At 42.7% G+C, this 17,661-nt stretch overlaps 1 protein-coding gene and 1 long non-coding RNA gene across 9 annotated transcripts in view; one reads left to right on the top strand and one right to left on the bottom strand.

The window, feature by feature from the left end:
- The window catches only part of LOC110358733 (uncharacterized), a 139,447-nt gene extending 137,757 nt beyond the window's left edge, over window positions 1-1,690 (top strand). Inside the window, exon 14 of the long non-coding RNA XR_010467218.1 lies at window positions 362-1,690. This is a non-coding gene — a long non-coding RNA (uncharacterized LOC110358733). The remainder of the gene's footprint in view (window positions 1-361) is intronic.
- The window catches only part of TNC (tenascin C), a 68,379-nt gene that overhangs the window by 1,193 nt on the left and 49,525 nt on the right, over window positions 1-17,661 (bottom strand). For 3 of the 8 annotated variants that reach the window (XM_065035961.1, XM_005498389.3, XM_005498390.3), the window contains 11 exons: window positions 12,990-13,262; window positions 9,287-9,409; window positions 7,968-8,111; window positions 6,683-6,802; window positions 6,107-6,250; window positions 5,215-5,345; window positions 4,156-4,288; window positions 3,079-3,230; window positions 2,042-2,138; window positions 1,222-1,383; window positions 385-548 (listed from right to left, as the gene is read on the bottom strand). In XM_065035961.1, the coding sequence (XP_064892033.1) occupies window positions 385-548; window positions 1,222-1,383; window positions 2,042-2,138; window positions 3,079-3,230; window positions 4,156-4,288; window positions 5,215-5,345; window positions 6,107-6,250; window positions 6,683-6,802; window positions 7,968-8,111; window positions 9,287-9,409; window positions 12,990-13,262 (1,643 nt within the window). Of the gene's footprint in view, window positions 1-384; window positions 549-1,221; window positions 1,384-2,041; window positions 2,139-3,078; window positions 3,231-4,155; window positions 4,289-5,214; window positions 5,346-6,106; window positions 6,251-6,682; window positions 6,803-7,967; window positions 8,112-9,286; window positions 9,410-12,989; window positions 13,263-14,715; window positions 14,989-17,154; window positions 17,431-17,661 lie in introns of all 8 variants that reach the window. The other 5 variants (XM_065035958.1, XM_021287406.2, XM_065035959.1 and 2 more) reach the window with 3 other exon arrangements.

The following is a 17,661-nucleotide window of genomic DNA, read 5'->3' as shown; positions in this document are numbered from 1 at the left end:
TCATAATCAGGCCAGACATGAGGAAGAAATTGTTTCCCTGAGGGTGGTGAGAGCCTGGCCCAGGTTGGCCAGAGAGGTGGTAGATGAACCATCCCTGGAGACATCCCAGGCCAGGCTGGACGGGGCTCTGAGCAACCTGAGCTGGTGAAGATGTCCCTGCTCATGGCAGGGGGGGCACTGGGGGAGCTGGGAAGGTCCCTCTAACGCAAACTATTCTATGATTTCATTATTCTATAATTCTATGATCTTTCCCTATGATTCTTTGGTCTGGACAATGTGCCTGGTTGGTGCTCTGATGTTTGGCCAGCTGAGCCACCAAACAGACCCATAACTACAATTTTCTTCTTCTAATGCATTACAGAAGCCTTCAAACACCAAGCTCACCTGACTATGGCTGTTGTCACCGTATCTGCCCATCAGATTGACTCGGTGACAATTCTTGTACCAGAATGCACCCTTGTATGACAAAGCACAGTTGGTGATGGCAGAATCGTTGTCCTTGTCATAGGTGGAGAAGGACCTTCCATTATGGTACATCATGGAATCACCTGGATGAGCAAGACAAAACAAAGGGCAAAGTGAGTGGTTTGCCCAGTTTAGATTACATGAGAGTGATGATTTTGCAGAAAGTATTTGTACTGTGCCATGCGCCGCCTGTAAAGCTTGTCCATGTGATGCTCACAGAGCAGGATTTGTACACGCACATCTCTGTGGCCTGTTTTATGCACCTTGCAGCCTGAAAACTACCTCCTTTTAAGATGTCCCAGGGAGCTGGATTTATCTCTTAATCCTCTGAAACTCTGAAGAGGACTCAATAAAAGCTGTAGGGTTTGCCCTGGTATGATTACAAAAGGCAGATGATTTGTTCAGTAAAATTACAAATCATGTTACAGCGGGACTCTGCTGCATATTCCACTGACAAGAGATGAGGCTGTGCCAAGCTATAATTAGCTGTATAAATGGCAGTCAGGCATTGGCCAAATGAGATATGTGGCTGTTTAATGTACTTGTTTATATTCTGTCATAAGCATGCCATAAAATGTGGCACCTAAACGACTGGAAGATTGAAAATGGAAACATAAAATATATTGGTATGTTCATATTTTCCAACACCTGACATACAAGATGTACCTGCTGCGACGGTGATTTGCAACATTCTCACACTGTTACCGTGAGCCAAGTGGGAGGAAATTTCAAACCAGAAGGAAAAAATAATGTCACCTGCTGTGCCACTGTACCCGTCCACTCTCAGCCGGTATCTGCTCTTCGCGTCTCCAACGCTGAACCTGTCGTAGACGGCATAAGCTGTCTCGCCTCTGTCCTGCAGATCCACACGCAGCTCGTACTGGCCCTGAGAGGTGATTTTGTGCAGGTTCTCCAGACCTGTGGATGCAAATGAACAATCCATTCGTCTCCCTGTGTTTATTTCTCTACCATCATGTAGCCCATAAAGGAGATGATAATGGCCTGTGCAGATACACCAAGGCATAAACACTGGTGAGGAAAGTGAGCTGTTTCAGCTGTAATGTTAGCAGAAAATCAAATAGATAAAACCAGGCTGATTGAAAGACCTCTGCCCTTCAAATCACAGCAGCAGGGAGCACTTTGGGAAAAGTAATCACAGTTGTGCTGTGAGATCATCATTGTCTTTCATTTACAAATGAATAAAATGTAGTGCAATCTTTGAAAATTTGCTTTTCACTTCTCTTTTCCCCACTTTGCTTTTGTTACTGTGTGTATGCTAGGAGTACAGGGAGAAGGAGGTTTGCAGTTGTGTCTCAGGTTAACTCCTGACTTCTGACAGAGCACCAGCAAGCATTGGTTTGGTACATTCGGTGACATCTATGAGCTGCCACTGCAGGGACTGGCTTGGACATGGCAATTTCAATGTCCCTTGCAGCACGCTGTCCCTACCCTCCTTCACACAGAGCATGTTCCCATCTACAAATGCTCTTGACAACTAACAAAGGCTTCAAAATGGCTGCTAGTCTTTTGGGCTTTTAGTTTTCTTTTTTAAAAAAGACAAATTCTTCCGACTTACCTATCCAGAATTCATCCTTAGGATCTCCAAAACCAGCCACGTAAGCCTTCCAGTTCCTGTAGAAATCTTCCCTTCCGTTCTGACGCCTCAGGAACACCTGCAAACACCACACACAAGGAGTGTTATCAGAAGTTATCAGTGTGTTATCAGACAGGGCAAAAGCAATGCGGCTTTTACAAATGCAGAGGTTGGCATTGCTGCTCCCCTGCCCTTACCACCCAAAGCAGCAATCTCACTATAACTGGTGAATAGTACCAAGTCTGTTGAATATTCTTTGCTTATTTAAAGTCTCCAGTTCATCTATGGGGTTCCTGGGCTCCCCTGAGTGATGTGGCCTTTTATTCCCTGCTCTCTGCTTATTTAACAGCCTGTATACAGGTCTGTATTTCTCAGCCAAGATGTTCTACATCCTCTGATCTCCCAACCATGGACTTATCCAGTTCCTCTTCCTTTCCGTGTCTTGGGTCCCTCTGAAACGCCCAGGTTTGAGGACATCAGTACAGGGAGCTGGCATTTTTATTGCCATTCTGTTGGCTGGTTGGAATACGTCATATTTTTCACGGCCTGGGAAGCCCAGCCAGCCCTCACACCATGTCTGCTGAACAGACACCTTCTCTGGCCTGTGCTTTAACCTCCTTCACTGTCTCTCTCATTCAGACAGAGTCTGTTCACCCTCCTCTTATCTAATTAGCTATTTGGAAGGTATGTATCTGATCTAAGATGGTCATTTCAGCACCTGCTATAGCCAGCGGAGAGAGCTCAGGGCTTTTTCTAGGTGCTGAAGCCCCTGATGTGACCCGTCCTTTGGGGACACCTTTCTCCCCGCCAACTACAGAAAGAGCTGGTAGCCTTGTTCTAGGCATCTAGGTGTCCTACCCTAGATAAAATTCCCCAAAATTATAATTATATATATATATATAATTATATAGACAGCTCTGATTTAGAGCATTACAAGGGATGCCATAGATGAGCAAGGATGGGATCTGCTATCCTTGCTGTTATCATAGGATATGTGGTCCCTTCTCCCTCTTACTCACAATCCATCCACCCCCGTCCTCATTCATGTCACAGAAAACTTGCAGAGGTTGAGTCTTGTCCCCATTCACGTAAATCGTGTAGAGCCCAGAGGTGGTTTCTCCGTTCAGGAGAGCCTGGGAGCAGTCTTTAGGGTAAGGGTAGAGAAGACCAGCTGCACACACACAAAAAAAGGGAAAGCAATCTTTAAGAAATCAGCAATTACAACGGAAATGTCATTAAGCATTTCTTTCTGACAATAAGCTAAAAACACTGTTGCAGTCGGAACAACTTCTAACCCCCAAAATAGCTTTGCTTTTGCTTCTTTTTTTTTTTTAATTCGCTTAGGCCATTAACATTTTCAGACGAAGGTCTAATTACGTGTTGTTCTAGGTGTATTCACAGAAGAGTTTTTCACAGTGGCTGCTCACAGAGAGGCTGTTGCTCCTGTTTCAGAGCATTGTAGGTCCCTGTGCCTTAGCTGCCTAGAATTTACTTCAGTTAATACTGAACAACAGCTGTGTTTTTTTCAAATATCAGCTGTAAAGTGACCTTCAGAGTACCTTATTCCTACATTCAGCTCACTGGAGAGCTGCCTTGTTAGAGCTGGAATGTGCTGCGTGGCTTTGCAAAAACCGATCTCAAAAAGAAGAGAAAAAAACCTGCCCAGAAATTCATCTCCTCGGAACACTGAACTGATTTTTTTGTGTATGTGGTTTGCTTCATTTCACCTTAAAGCACTGACTTGTTTTAACAGCTTGCTACGCATCAATACAGAGGTAAATCAGAGTGTCAGTTTGGATTTTAAAGAGTTTGATATTTTACATAGGAAAGGCAGCATGTTGCATCACAAAGAGGACTACAGAGGTGATGTGGGTGCATATAAAGAAATTCCCTGCCATTCCGAGGGAAGCAGATGACACTACAGCTCAGGGGGACAGGGATTTTGCGTGAACACTATGAGCAAACAAAGTGCACACTGACAACTGGGTTAAAAATCACCGGTGAGGTCTGTGTCTGCTTATTGCAGAGCTCAGCTCTGTCCTGAAAGCAGTAACTTGGATGTTATTTCGGCCGTGCACGTGCTTTAAGGGCCTTACTTGTGGTGAAGACAGTCTGGATCACTTTGCTCCTCAGGGATCCGCTCAGTGCCTGGAGTTTCACCGTGTACTGGGTAGACGGGCTCAGCTCTGCCAGGCTGTAGGCAGTTGTCTCGGGGTCCAGGATGACTTCCTATGGGGAGGAGAAAAAACACAGGGAAATCTCAGTGAGAAAATCATAACGACTGGAACTATTCCGTATTTTATTTTGCCACATTATTTTTCTGCAATAATTATTTATGGCAATTTTATCTATCTAAATTATTTAATACAAAACTTGTATTTCTCTAAGAATTTTATCAAGCTAACTTTCTTTAGAAGTTCGAGAAAAGTTGCCTGGAAATGAATGTTTACCTGTGTGGTTTAAAAACACATTGGCATAAACGTTTACATGCCTCGAACTTACACATTGTATAGGTGTCCCTGTGAAACTCACAATAAATGGAGAAGAATCATCCTTTAGGAAGTATCATACTCCAGTCTTCAAAAGGCGGTTTTTCTGTACCTTTAAAAGACTGATTCTCTGTAAGCTTAGGGAATTTGCCTTCTTGAAAATCAGAATGTGATGTAACAGGCTGGGCATCCAAAATAATCTGTCACTTTTGCTGGGGTTCACCTCATTCATATTTAAACATCTAATGTAATCTATTCATGTAGGACTATAATAAATTTATTGGGGAGCAAGAGGCACTTTCAGAGGTGATTCATCCTGCCTTACACACCTCATTGCACAGGGATGGACTCTCCTGGGTTTAGAAAGAGGAATTCCATACAGGTTTGGAATGAGGAGAAACAGTTGCTTGTGCTTTTATCCATATTGTGGAGAGATGTCAAAATTCAGGCTGCAACTGAGCTTCTATGTCAGGATATAATGTAGGAAAGCACTTGAGTGGGTTTTAAATGCATTTGTCTTCAAGCTAGCACTAAAAGAGGTACTTAGTATTTTACTATTTACTTAACCATTGATGGACACCTCAGAGCATCTCTACAGCCCAGTTTTGAGGCACAGCCCTTCCGGTTTGGTTACAAGTGCTATAGAATCATAGAATCATTCTATACCTTGACTCTGCCATCAATGGACTCGTAGATGAGGAGATAACCAGTGACGGGAGCACGTGGAGGTCTCCAAGTTATCACAGCTGCTTCTGACTGAACCTCACTGGCACTTAAATCTCTTGGAGCATCCAGTCCTGAAACAGACAATGGATTAATTACAATCACATCTATATGGAGTTTAGCCAGGAAAGCAAACCTTTTCTCCTCCAAAATCTGAAATTTAAAAATGCTTCAACCTGAATTCTGTGATTAAAAAGTTATTTTCCCATCGGAAGTTTTAAAATACAGGTATTTACTTTATGTAATTTAAAATATTGGCCTGTCTCAGGCATGTTAGTTTTTCAGCAGTTCCAATGAAATGTCTCTTGAAACAAAATTGTGCCTTTCATTATTTCACACAAAAAAACCAGATCAGTATTTACATATTTTTGGGAAGAAAAATTTTGGTTCCAATGATGCCTCTTTTGAATAGGAAAATGTTTCATACTTGGCCTGGCTACAGCTTCCCTGCTCCACTGTAGTTACAACACTGAATTTGTTCAGCTCTTGGCTCTCTAGATAATGCCCTGGAACAAGTAAAGCAACACTCAGGAAAATGAGAAACATCCATGATTTCATTGATGCTCATGGAAAGTATGAAACCAACCAACTTCAGTGTTGGTACCCCAACATCAGCCCCCAAAGAAAAGCTCCTGATTTCTGTGAGAATCCATGGAATTGGTGACAGACAACCACCTTCTGGGTCAGCCACAAGTTGGTGCAAATACTACCAAAATTCAGATTTGTAGTGAAAAAAACACAGCATGCTGGCTGAATTTATGGTATTAGAGAAACGTAAGGCAGGTGGGACTAGAAGAGGTGGCAGCTCTCCCCGCGGCGAGGTGGGACACAGCACCTGTGGTAAACTGGGTGGAGAGGGTCTCACTCTTCTGCGTGTCCTTCAGCGCGTGGACACTCAGCGTGTACTCAGTCGCAGGTCGAAGGCCCTTCAGGTCGTACTCCACAGTGTTTCCTGATACCATCTGAGTAACTTCTGGTTCTAAGAAGAAAACACAGGAGAGAACAGGTCCCGGCATTATTCAGACATGTCTTGATGTGCTCAGCAACATGTTCCACTCAGTGATTTATTTATTTATTTATTTACTAGCTGGGAGCAAGTGCAAAATAGTAAAAGCCCAGAACCCTTCTCTCTCTTGAATCTGAATTAATACCGGTCCTTTATCTAAAAGTATTAGCGCTCTCTAGTGTTCTTATGAATTATAGCACCGTCTTTTCAAGGATACCAGTCCTCTCTATTCATGTCTGAATTAGGAACGCAAAACTAAAATGATCATTTTTTTAAATGCTTCCAGCAAGGCATCCCCTTCAAATAACAGCCCTCGCCACTCTCCTGGATGCTGCAGCCATTTCTGAGCATCTCTCAAGAGCTGTGATGCTCTCGGCTCCCTGACCCGTCACTAACTCTTCTTACCGTCCTCAGAAGCGTAGGAGACAACGTAATTATCCACAGCAGCAATCGCTGGCTGCCAGGTTGCCAGAGCCTCAGAGTCTGTGATGTTCACTACTACCAGGCCTGATGGGCTGTCCAGAGCTGAAAGACAGACAATAACAGATTGAAGGAATTTGACAAACATTCATGACTCTGTGCGATGCTCTGCTGTAAATATATGATATAAAATGCGCAAACACTGCTGCTTGATGCAGCTTTTATGATCCCCTTTGGAATAGCGGAGCTCTGCAGAAAAGACGTCAGTGCCTATAAAGAGACATCAAATGCCTCCACGGGAAAGGGAGGTCAACGCGTCAAAGATTAAACACTGGGAACAGACTATGTTCTCAGATCAGTCTCGATATCATCAATCTTAATGGCTCTGTCAGAGCTGACATATTTCTCTCAACACCCTCAAATCTGGGCTGCTTTTTGACGCAAATTCAGGAGACAGAGCTGGGAAAATAACTAATGTGATGGCAGCTGATAGCCACTGTGATCTTCCACCAGCTTGCCTTGCACATTCAAAAATAAATCAACCAAATAGCCAGGCAGCCAAAATCCCCATGTGTCCTGCCTTGTTTCCTCACGGGACTCTATTTTACACATAGTTTTATGCTCTGCCTGAACTGGGATAGATATCTGCCTCCAGTACAGCTGGACTGGGCTATAAATTTCATGTTCTTGTTCAGTACACACCATCTTGTTCCTCGTCTCGGTTCTCTGAACACTTGTTAGCCCTCCAAAAAGAATGAAGGAATGAGACTGCAGGTGGGGTAGGTGGGGTCAGCATAGTGGACCCTGATTTCTGCAGGCATATTTAAAACTGTAATGAAGAAAAAACAGGAGGAAGAATGTTTTTCTGCTTAGGACGCAGTCTGGAACCTGAGAGAGGTGGAGCTTCAGTCCACAACAGAAACTGGTCTGAACTATGCAGCTGAACTGGCCCTTTGCTCTCTCATCTGTAAAATGGTATTAATTAAACTTCTGGGTTTTTTTCTTACGTATTAGGACTGTAAATACGTGAATTATCTCTGCCTCACTGCAAGTTGGTTCAGCACTTAGCAAACGGGAGCCTGATCAAACATACAAGTTCTATACTAATCTGAAATACAAAGACGCAAGGAAAGAATGGATGAAAAACTTCCTGCAGTTGCTGTGGACAGCAGAAAAGGGATCTCAGTGGGTCTGCAGATCCAGTTTCTCAGTCTCCCCTACAGCACAGACAACGCGTTTGAAAAACTGCTGTTTTCTCTTAGTGTATTACCTGTTTTCAGAGTGCCAGAGATGGGTTCACTTTCTTCAAAGCCTTTCACAGAGATGATACTAACGTTGTAGTCTACACCTGGGACTAACTTCACCAACTTGGTCTTTGTCTTACTTCCATCGACCGTAACAGTATTTGGAGTACCTACGATGAAGCCAAACACCAAGGGATTAGTGACACAACACCTGAAGGATGTGCTTCAAAGACATGATGAGCAACAGGGATGTACTTGTACAGGAGGAGGGCAAATTTCCCCAGTTTGCTAAAACCACCAACATCAAGTGGCAGCCTCAGGAAAAAGTATTGCTGCCATGGCACCCAAATAATTAGTTTGTCCTCATTCCCAGTAGTATGCCAACTGTGAGAAAAAAACCAACACTAATGTTCAGAAGAATATAATTTTACAAATGAGATGTAAGGTGAAAACAGCACACTCAACATGAAGTCCTTACACCTGTTAGGATCTGCTTTGTTTCTAGTAAGGGCTGGAAGTTTCTCCCTCACCCATGTCATTTTGTATATAGTGTATATTAAGAGGTGCTGTATGTGTGGGTGAGCACTTAGGCCACATATTGGTTTCAAATTCTGCGTTTATTCCAGGCAGGCACTTAGACAAGTGCTGAACTTCATTATTGTGCCTTGCTCTTCTGTAGCATCACTGTATATTTAAAGCTGCACGTGTGCTTACATACTGTATTGTCTGAAGGCCTATATCTGTACTTGCCTTAGTCAACAGCATGTCTTTTATGGTCCTGACGTCTGCAGCATTTGCTCTTTAGCTGTTTCCTTTCAGAGATGTCCCTAAGTTATGCTAAAAATCTGCTTAAGTATAGGAAGTTTTTTTAAGCAGAACACTAAAACAGGCATAATGGATGGAACGAAACAACATTGGGGAGTACTAAGAAAAATCACTGCCTTGGAAAACTCTTACAACCATGGATTATGATTATTGTTTCTAAGGGTCACCTTTTCAAATACACTTGGCTCACAAAGTACCTACAAAATAACGAGTTTGGAAATAAATCCTTACTCAGGAGGCTCAGTGGGAACAGAGATTTTTGTGAACACGGTCCTAACCAGGTGTAGAACCATTGCAGCATTGAGCTCTGAGCTCCCTGACAAGTCTCATCCATGGGATTTGGGACACTCTGTTCAGACAGAGGTTGGCTACTGGGACTTTGTATGTGCACCTACATTCCCGGTCAGCAGTTTGAAGAAAAAAGAGATGATCCGAGAGGTGGATATCAGCACAACAAACCCTTTCTGCCCTCCCTTTTATTATACAAACTTTCTCCCCATTGCTCCTGGCAGTTGCTCACCTCCCGCGACGGGGACGTAGGAGATGCGGTAGCTTTCCACGCGGGTGCGAGGGGGCGTCCAGCTGACGGTAGCAGAGTTTTCTGTGATGTCAGAGAATGAAATTCCCTTGGGAGATCCAACAACTGTCAGTGGAGAACAGAGAACAAACACACCACATAGAAAGAAAAGTTAAATCAACTGCTTATCAGTCCTAGTACAGGAATGCTGATTATCTTATTTCTCTGTCCCAAGAGCTGGTGATATTGATATTCTGTCCCAAACAACACTGATACAGGGAATAGCACACAGTTAATGGTTGCATTACATACTGAGAGCAACAATCTATTCGGTCTAAATTTTCCCTTTTCAGTAAAATTACAGTAGCACATCGCTTAAAAAACATCCCAGACATATGTCTACATAGCACGTAAACAGAAGAAACAGATATCAGTGTTATAGAAAAGTATGGAGGAATACTTACAGGAATACAATTATATTTATGATTTTTTCTATTCTAGTTCGACTTGGATGATTTTTAGTCTTTCCATTGAGCCTCAGAGCCCTGTCTGTGACACACGGCAATGGCAGCCCTTAGCAATGGGGAGATCTCTCTTCCTAGCCATAAAGTTTCTACTATAAGATACTGAAAAAAGACTGAGACTCAGGTTGCCTGAGGTCATCAAGGGTCCATCCTCTCAAGCACTGGCTTCTTGGATTCTCTGAGCCTGTGATTTTTCTTAGGTACTCTGAAGCACATCCATGCAGAGGACATTCAAGTACAACCACCATGAGGAAGGCGTTTGTGGGTTTCCAGTCCTTTCCTGTATAAGCTTAAGCAGTGCATTTCCATATATAAATTAAATCAGCAAGCTGGGCAAACAAAGCCCAAGTTTTGCCAAAATCACCCAGTCTTAAGATTCAAACCAACACGTATCTGAACCATTCCAGTTTAAGGCCTAATTAAGCTACTGCAAGACAAGCATGGAAGGGGCTTCTGGAAGGACATGGTAAAGAGACCTGCCACTGCAAAGTTTACATTGAGCATCTCACTTCCAGTTCACTCTTTTGACTGTAACCAAAACAACCCTGACATGCGTTAAAAAAATAAACAGCCCACACAGAGTAGGCCATTAGCACAAAGGGGAGAGATTACTAAACATCAGCCACATTAAGAGCAGTGGAGACGGGCTGAGGGGAAAAAGGGGGAAAAAAAAAGAGACTGTGCTTGAAATAGCTTGGAAAGAACGTGTCTGCAGGAAAGAAGTCAGAGGGTTGTTTGCTCCATGTGACCCCAAAGCTCTAGCAGCAATGCATTAAATCAACTCGGAGGCAAGGAAAGGAAAACAATGGCGCTCTCAAGAGAAATGTAAATTATTTCTCTAGAGTTCACTAGATGTGTTGAGTATGTGGGGTTTACTCACATGGGAAAGCCAAAGAAAGAAAGAAAAGAATTAAAGATAGCAAAAAAAGCAAGGTGGAGTTGGTAAAGCTATATCACACAAAATGATTATAAGTACAGTCTGAAGGAAACAGAAGAGCATAAGAAAACCCAGGAAAGAGAGAGAAGTGAAAATCACATTGATTCTCTTTGACATCGTAGATGCTCTTAGTGGCTGGTAAAAAGCACCAGTGATGCTTCTAGGGACCAAAGAGATGGAGCAGCACTTGGTTTTCATACACACAGGGAATTTCAGCCTTTCCCAGAAAATAAAGTACCCAATCTATCCCATTGGATTCTGTTGTGCACACTTCCAGGGGCTTCAGGCTTGTTTTCTGTACCAGGTAAACTGCTGTATAACAAACAGGAGTAAGAAGATCTTTGACTACAAGAGAGTTCCACATCCCCAACTACCCCAACTGTGGCTACTTTCCTGGGAGCAAACCTGGCAAAGAAAATATAATGGAGCAACATAGCAAAGCATCAGTTCTGAAATGAGTCCTGGAGATGTGAGAGTGGTACCTTTGAGCACAGGAAAATGAAAAAGAAACAAATGAAACCATCTTCTGGAGCTACCTGAAAGCCAAAATTAAGCAGGCATAAAAAAAGGTCAGCATGCTTCTGCCATATCAATCATTAAAAAACCTTTGCTCATCTGTTGTGCAGATACAGGTCATTATCCTCCAGCATCACTCCTTGTTAGTTGTATGAGGGATGGAGAACTTCCCTGTGAGGCTGCTAAAGCACCCGTGTTACCCAAGTAGCTGATATTCTTTGGGGATTTCTTTTGCTAAAAAGTCATTCGTTCATTGCAGACTGTAGAAATATGGCCAATGGTTTTCTTCTTCTAAGCATCAGGAAGCATTAAAACTATTTAGCTGGATTTTTGTGGCTCCAGCTCTGACATCAATTATCCATGGGCTATTTACATCTGACAAACATATTTTGGGCTATTTCAGGAGGTAACATGTGCTAAATATCCCTGAAAGTACTGAATAAGAACATAGTCGTGACGAAAATGATAACTCTTTGTGGTTTACCATAAATATCCTGGAAGTCAGGGAAAATGGAGACATGATGCTAACAAGTGACTTTAAACATCCCTCTCTATTACGAGGTGACCCGTATGAGCCTGGAGAAAGGTGGTTGGTGATGGATGCATGTTCTGCTTCATGTAAATGTCTGGGGGAGTGTATATATATGCCCTTGCTGTTTATTCAAGGGATATGGTGCAATCAGTGGAGCCGCCTGGAAATGTGCCTTTCCATGCTACCAAGTGGCACTGCAGACATTCAGGTGAATCATGAGGCTGTGCTATGCCATGAAGAGCTGTTCAATCCTGAGTTATCGTTGTTCCTTTTCTGTGTGTTGTCTGCAGCACACAGTTCCAGCTGAGCAAATGCCTCTTTCATGTGTTTCTGTTGGATTCCTCACTCACCAAACTTAACTCTCCCCATCTCATTCCCCTCCTTCTGGAATTAGATTGATTTGAAATTATCATGTTTTCACATCAGCAAGCTAAAAATTTTTAAAAGAAAGAATCTGGGTCACAGGACAGTACTTCGTCTGCTTTAGATTTAACTGTTTCAAAATGAAACCATGATTGTGGTAGAAAAAAAAATCAAAAAGGTTCATTCAAAAGTGCTGTGTTTTCTTCTGGCTGAGTTTACCTGGGTAAGTCACTAAGCTAATTTACATCAGAATTTTTGACAGCCAAGAATAAGAACATAAATTAACTTCTGCTGAGGGAGTTCAAAGCTTTGATTTTGCAAGAAACTCAAGTTTCTTTTAAATTATTGACCACATGTTGCTCCTGCTAAGATCAGCCTAAACTAATGGTGCTTAGATTAGACCTCTCTATTGATAAAGCCATAAATAAACTTCTCAGTAACTCTGGTAAATTCATTTTGTCATACCTCTTTTCTAGGGAGGTAAATTGCTGTGGAGTGGTGATATGCAATTAGTCCCAGGAAACCACTGAAAAAGGCTGATACAGAGAAAATATTTCTCAGCTCTCAAAGCCAGTGCTTTAATTGCTAGACTCTGCTGTCTAATTCCAGATCATGAAAGTAATAGAACCATATTAACTAGAGAGTGATGAAGCTCGGGAATTGGAGATGACTGGTTATAAATAATTACACCCCACTGAATAAGTAACTTGGATAAGGGACATGCAGGAGACAGTTCAAACACCCCAGTAACAGCCCGAGCTGGCTACAAAAAGGAGAGATGCTGAAAGAAAAAGGCATTAGTATCTTATGCGTTTCCTACTCCAAACACAATACCTGTGGTTGCTACTGCACTGACGGGCTGGGAACGCCGTCCACTGCTAACTCCATAGAGCTCTACTTCGTATTCAGTCCCCTCTTTCAGCCCTGTTATATCCTGGGTGCGCTCATGGCCTGGTACTATTAGCTCCAGTGGATCAGATTTCCTTTTGGTATCCCTGATTTTTAGAACAAAACTGTCGAAAACCCCATCATCTGCAGTCCAGGACAGACGGAAGCCATCTGGAGTAGCATCTGAAACCAGAAGGTTGTCGACCTCGGGTTCTGCTTCTAAAAAAAGGAGAAGATAGCAGTAGGGAAAAGAAATGATTTTCTAAAATCAGTTCATCAGAGACCTGCCCGAGGTCTGGGTTTAGCATACTGCAAGAATCCCACCACAGTTCAAAGAAAGGGAAACAATCTGCCAGCTATTGAAAAAGAAATAAAAATATTAGCATTATACACATACTGCAGAACACATGTGAGTGTGTGCAGCTCCATTCAAACTTTCACTCATAGCAAATTCACTGCATGGACATAACCCCATTTGCCTCTGACATGCAAAGTTACACATGCTAATAGTAAGTTTTATGTGCATTTCTCCCTTGCTACCCATATGAAACCTTTGTGTAGGATAAAAACAAGCTCTTGTTATAGAACCGCAGGCATGCCTGTAATATTGTGAGGTCTCTCTGTTAGGAATGCAACACAGAAGCTACTCAAAAGAGTCTTTTTCTTCATGCAAAACCTTTATTACATGCACTTTGGTATCTGTGATGCTTCCAATCAGATGAATCCTTTGCTTCGATATTATACAAATACCAAAGCAGCAAAGGGGAATAATGAAAATTCATATCCCTTAAACAGCACGCTGAAATCCAAATGCAAGACCTATTAACCCATTAACGAGGATCCCAAGAGCTGTAAGTTATTGATTACTTACAAAATACGTTTCTCTCAGTATGGTCAGGCATTGTTACCTAGAGAAATGCTGCTGGAGTGGTGACTGTCTTACAGCACCTCCAACACCTTTCTTTCTTCCCCAGAACAACATTCCTTATTACTTTCTCATGAACCTCCAATCAAGCAGCCCCCAGCTTTACTGCTGCACAGTCAGCAACATGCAAATAAGACTCGATGGTTGTGGGGCTACAGAATCAGTCTGCAATGATTTTTCAAGGAAGTTCAAGTGCTGCTAGAAAACAGCAGCTATGATGAGGTTGAAAACATGAGGTCAGGCTTTCTAGAGAGAGATGCCCACTTTATGGGTGGCAATGACAACACTCAAGGATCTGTGGGTGGAACCCACACAGAGTGAAAGAAAGGAGGCCCTGGGCAAGAAATCCAGTCTGGCAATTCCTGAAGGTCCTGTCAGTTGTCAAGTTGGAGGATGCTGATGTGCCCAGCAGCTGTTAACAAGACGAGCTCCCACATGCAGCCGTTTTTCTTTACAGATTTTGGTTAGAAGTACCTGCATGACCATACAGAAACTTTCACCCTCAACCCACGTCATGCGCCTCTGCAGGGTCCCTCACAAAGACAAAAGGGAAACATGAAGTTAAAAAGAACAGAATTTCCTTGGTGAACCTATCTTAAATCAGGAGGAGTTGCATGTAGCCACAAAGCAGAGAAGGATGCAAAAGCCAAGGTTTGCTTTGCAAATGGATTGCATAAAACATCTTCCATGTGAGAAAGAAAAGCAAGAGAAAGGGTGAAAGAGAACAATTTGTTCACGTTAAAGTACCTGTAACAGCCACAGTGCTCAGGGGCTTTGTTTGGTGCCCCTTGGCAAAACCATAAAGCATAACCTCATAGCCAATGCCAGTAATAAGGCCTTTAAGCTTCAGTTGCCGCTGGGCTCCCGTAAGGAGGAACTCCTGTGGGTCCAGCAGCTTGCCAGAATCCACCACGACTACTAGAAAGTTGTCAAAGGCATTCTCCGATGCCATCCACGACACTGTGAACCCGTAAGGGTTAATATCAGAGACAGTTAGGTTTTCCAGTGGGGGCATGGCCTCTAAAAGAAGGGAAGGTGCAAAACACACATACACACACAAAAAAAAAGAAGTGAAAAACATTGCAAATTAGAAAGCGTTATGGATTCCACCAAACATAAACCACATTTTTCCCCAAAGTACGGATTCAACAGAGGTGCATAGGCAGGACCACAAGACCAGGATTTTCAATGGAGCCTCCAGAAGTTAGATGCTCAATTCCTAATTTTCATTAAGGGTGTCTCAGCACCTCGTCTCACAAGTTCCATTGAAATTCCTCCCAAGCTCACTGTGTAAGCACATATCTCCTGTTACACACGCACTGTAAGTTATAACCAAAACTGTTTTAGAAATACTATGCGGAAAGCTTTCAGCTCCTTCCACTTGTATCGACCATCGGTGCTTTAGGGAGAAGCCCCAGCTTTGGCATTCACAATTTCCATGCTTTGCTTGTTCACTTCTCTACTTCACGTGAATATCTCCAGCTTTTCTATGCAATGGTGGAGGGGTCAGAGATGCCAGAAGGACTGCAAGAAGTGGGACACTGATCCGCCAGGGTCATAGCCAGTGCAAGAACTAAATACTTGCAAGACTGATTTTTGTGGGGGATAGGAGAGAAGCCAGAGTTTGCACTGGCTGGGGTTAATGTCTGCAGAACAAAGCAATAATCTGTCCATCAACGTGACATTTATCAAGGTTTAGAAGACATGGATCAGCTCCTCAAAACCTTCCCACCAAGTCTCTGAAGAAAAAAAAAGGCCAGATTTTCACAAGATAGTTTCTGATTGTATTTTGCTCACTGAAAATCTGACAAGTCAAATAGAAAGATCAACAGGCCTTGATCCTGGATCCCAGGCATCACTAGTATTTGTCTAAATCATTTGACAAACCTTGCTTTTTTGGCTCAGAAACTAACTCATCTGACCTCCCCATCACTCACATTCCACTCACTTAAGAAAATAAAGTTAGTTAAACACAGAACTTCATCTGGCAAAGGGATTTGGGTTTGGTTTTGACATTTCATAGCTGCTGAAATTTACATTCTGTTGGACTTCGGTGTAAATATTCCCTCCTAAAGTTTTGTCCTTTGGAAGTCCTCATGTTTTGATGTTTACACATTTGGGTGCCAGAGATTCAGCTCAAATTTACTCAACTTGGAGACATTTTTGTGGCTTATTTGCTTCTAATCAAGTAACCCCCAAGATTCACGTTTTGATTTGGTCTCTGGGAGGGTGGGTAAACAAATAAAGAGCCCAAAGTGCTGACATTATTTTCCTGGGATAGGTGTTGAGTGACACCAACAGTTCAAACCCAGCAGGTTTATGTGAACTGTTGGCACATCCTCCTGCTGCGTAGAGTGCCACATGTTTACCCAGCTGCGGGAATCTTCCCCTCAAAATACCAGTGTCCACAGTTTATTTAAAAAAGGAGCATTTGTGCTCCGATGGAGCAAAAAAAAGCAGGGGGTTTGAAAGCGGAGCTGCTGATTTCTTACTATGTGACTGAATGTCATCAGGGCGGATCAGAGCTGGTGCAAAATGTGACTATTTGCCTTAAGGAAAATGATGATGGACATTTCATGGATTCTGTGAGGGATGATGCTACTGCAGCTGGTGTTCCCCCTGCACGTTAACGAAAAGAGGAGAAAGAGGAAAAGGCCTCATTTTCTCCACTAATCATATTTAGGACATCCATATGACAAGCGCTAGCAGCACATATTTGCCATAGACTATATACGAAGTGAACTCTGCAGCATATACTCGATCATCTACAAAACATTTGATGTACAACTGATTCCAGTCAAAATGTGGCCAAAATATTCGGATATAAGAGATGTGCTGAGGGGACATCACAGGAGATATTCTAAAATCCAGCCCTCTCTGGATCCTTCAGATACAACTACTGAGTATTAGACAAATTTTCCCCTCAAATTTCAGGAGTTAAAAAAGATTACTAGATATGGGAGAAAGACTCAGGAGGACTCAACTCACTTTAAACTATTACTCCTCTTAGAAATTATTTTTAAGGTCAACATGACTGGTCTGACCCCCCCTTGCGCAAAGTTCGCAAACAAAACCATTGCTGCTGGACAAGATATTCGGTGCTGTAGAGTAATATTTTGTTTTAAATTCATGATCAAATCTCTTTTTATGAGCCAATAAATAGACTTCAAACCTTTAAGCAAATACCTGTCATGACAAAAGCTGTGAGGGGCTCTGTGTGAACACCCGCATGGGTTGTCCCCTTAATGTGAATGTCATAGCCAGTGTAATCTATCAGGCCCGATACGTGAGCGCTGCGAGCGCCTCCCGACACCGTAAGCTCCTGGGCTTCATGTGCTGCAAGGGAATCTCTAACGTGTATAACGAACTTGGCAAAAGGCCCATCTTTGGTGGTCCAGGAGAGGTTGAAGCTGTCGGGGGTAACGTTTGTGAGTGTGAGCGTGCCCAGCTGTGGCTCAGCCTCTGAGGGAGAGAGGAACACAGGTGAAGAGACAGCATTATCCCGGGGGGCTGGGGAAATTATTAATAATTACTAATAATTATTGAGAATTATTAATAATTATTAATAGCAGTGGAGGTTTATAGATGCTTAAAAATAAGGCTGAATGTTTTAGCCTTGTTTTGCAGTGGTTGAAGAGAAAAAAGAGAATTGCAAGAGCTATTTTGTAAGGTTTTGGAAAGAAGCCACTGAAA

This window comes from Columba livia, chromosome 19 (genome assembly GCF_036013475.1).
Source record: "Columba livia isolate bColLiv1 breed racing homer chromosome 19, bColLiv1.pat.W.v2, whole genome shotgun sequence".
In the NCBI taxonomy this organism is placed as follows: Eukaryota; Metazoa; Chordata; class Aves; order Columbiformes; family Columbidae; genus Columba; species Columba livia.
Note: the sequence above shows the minus strand (reverse complement) of the source record. Positions and strands in the feature narration are given on the sequence as shown.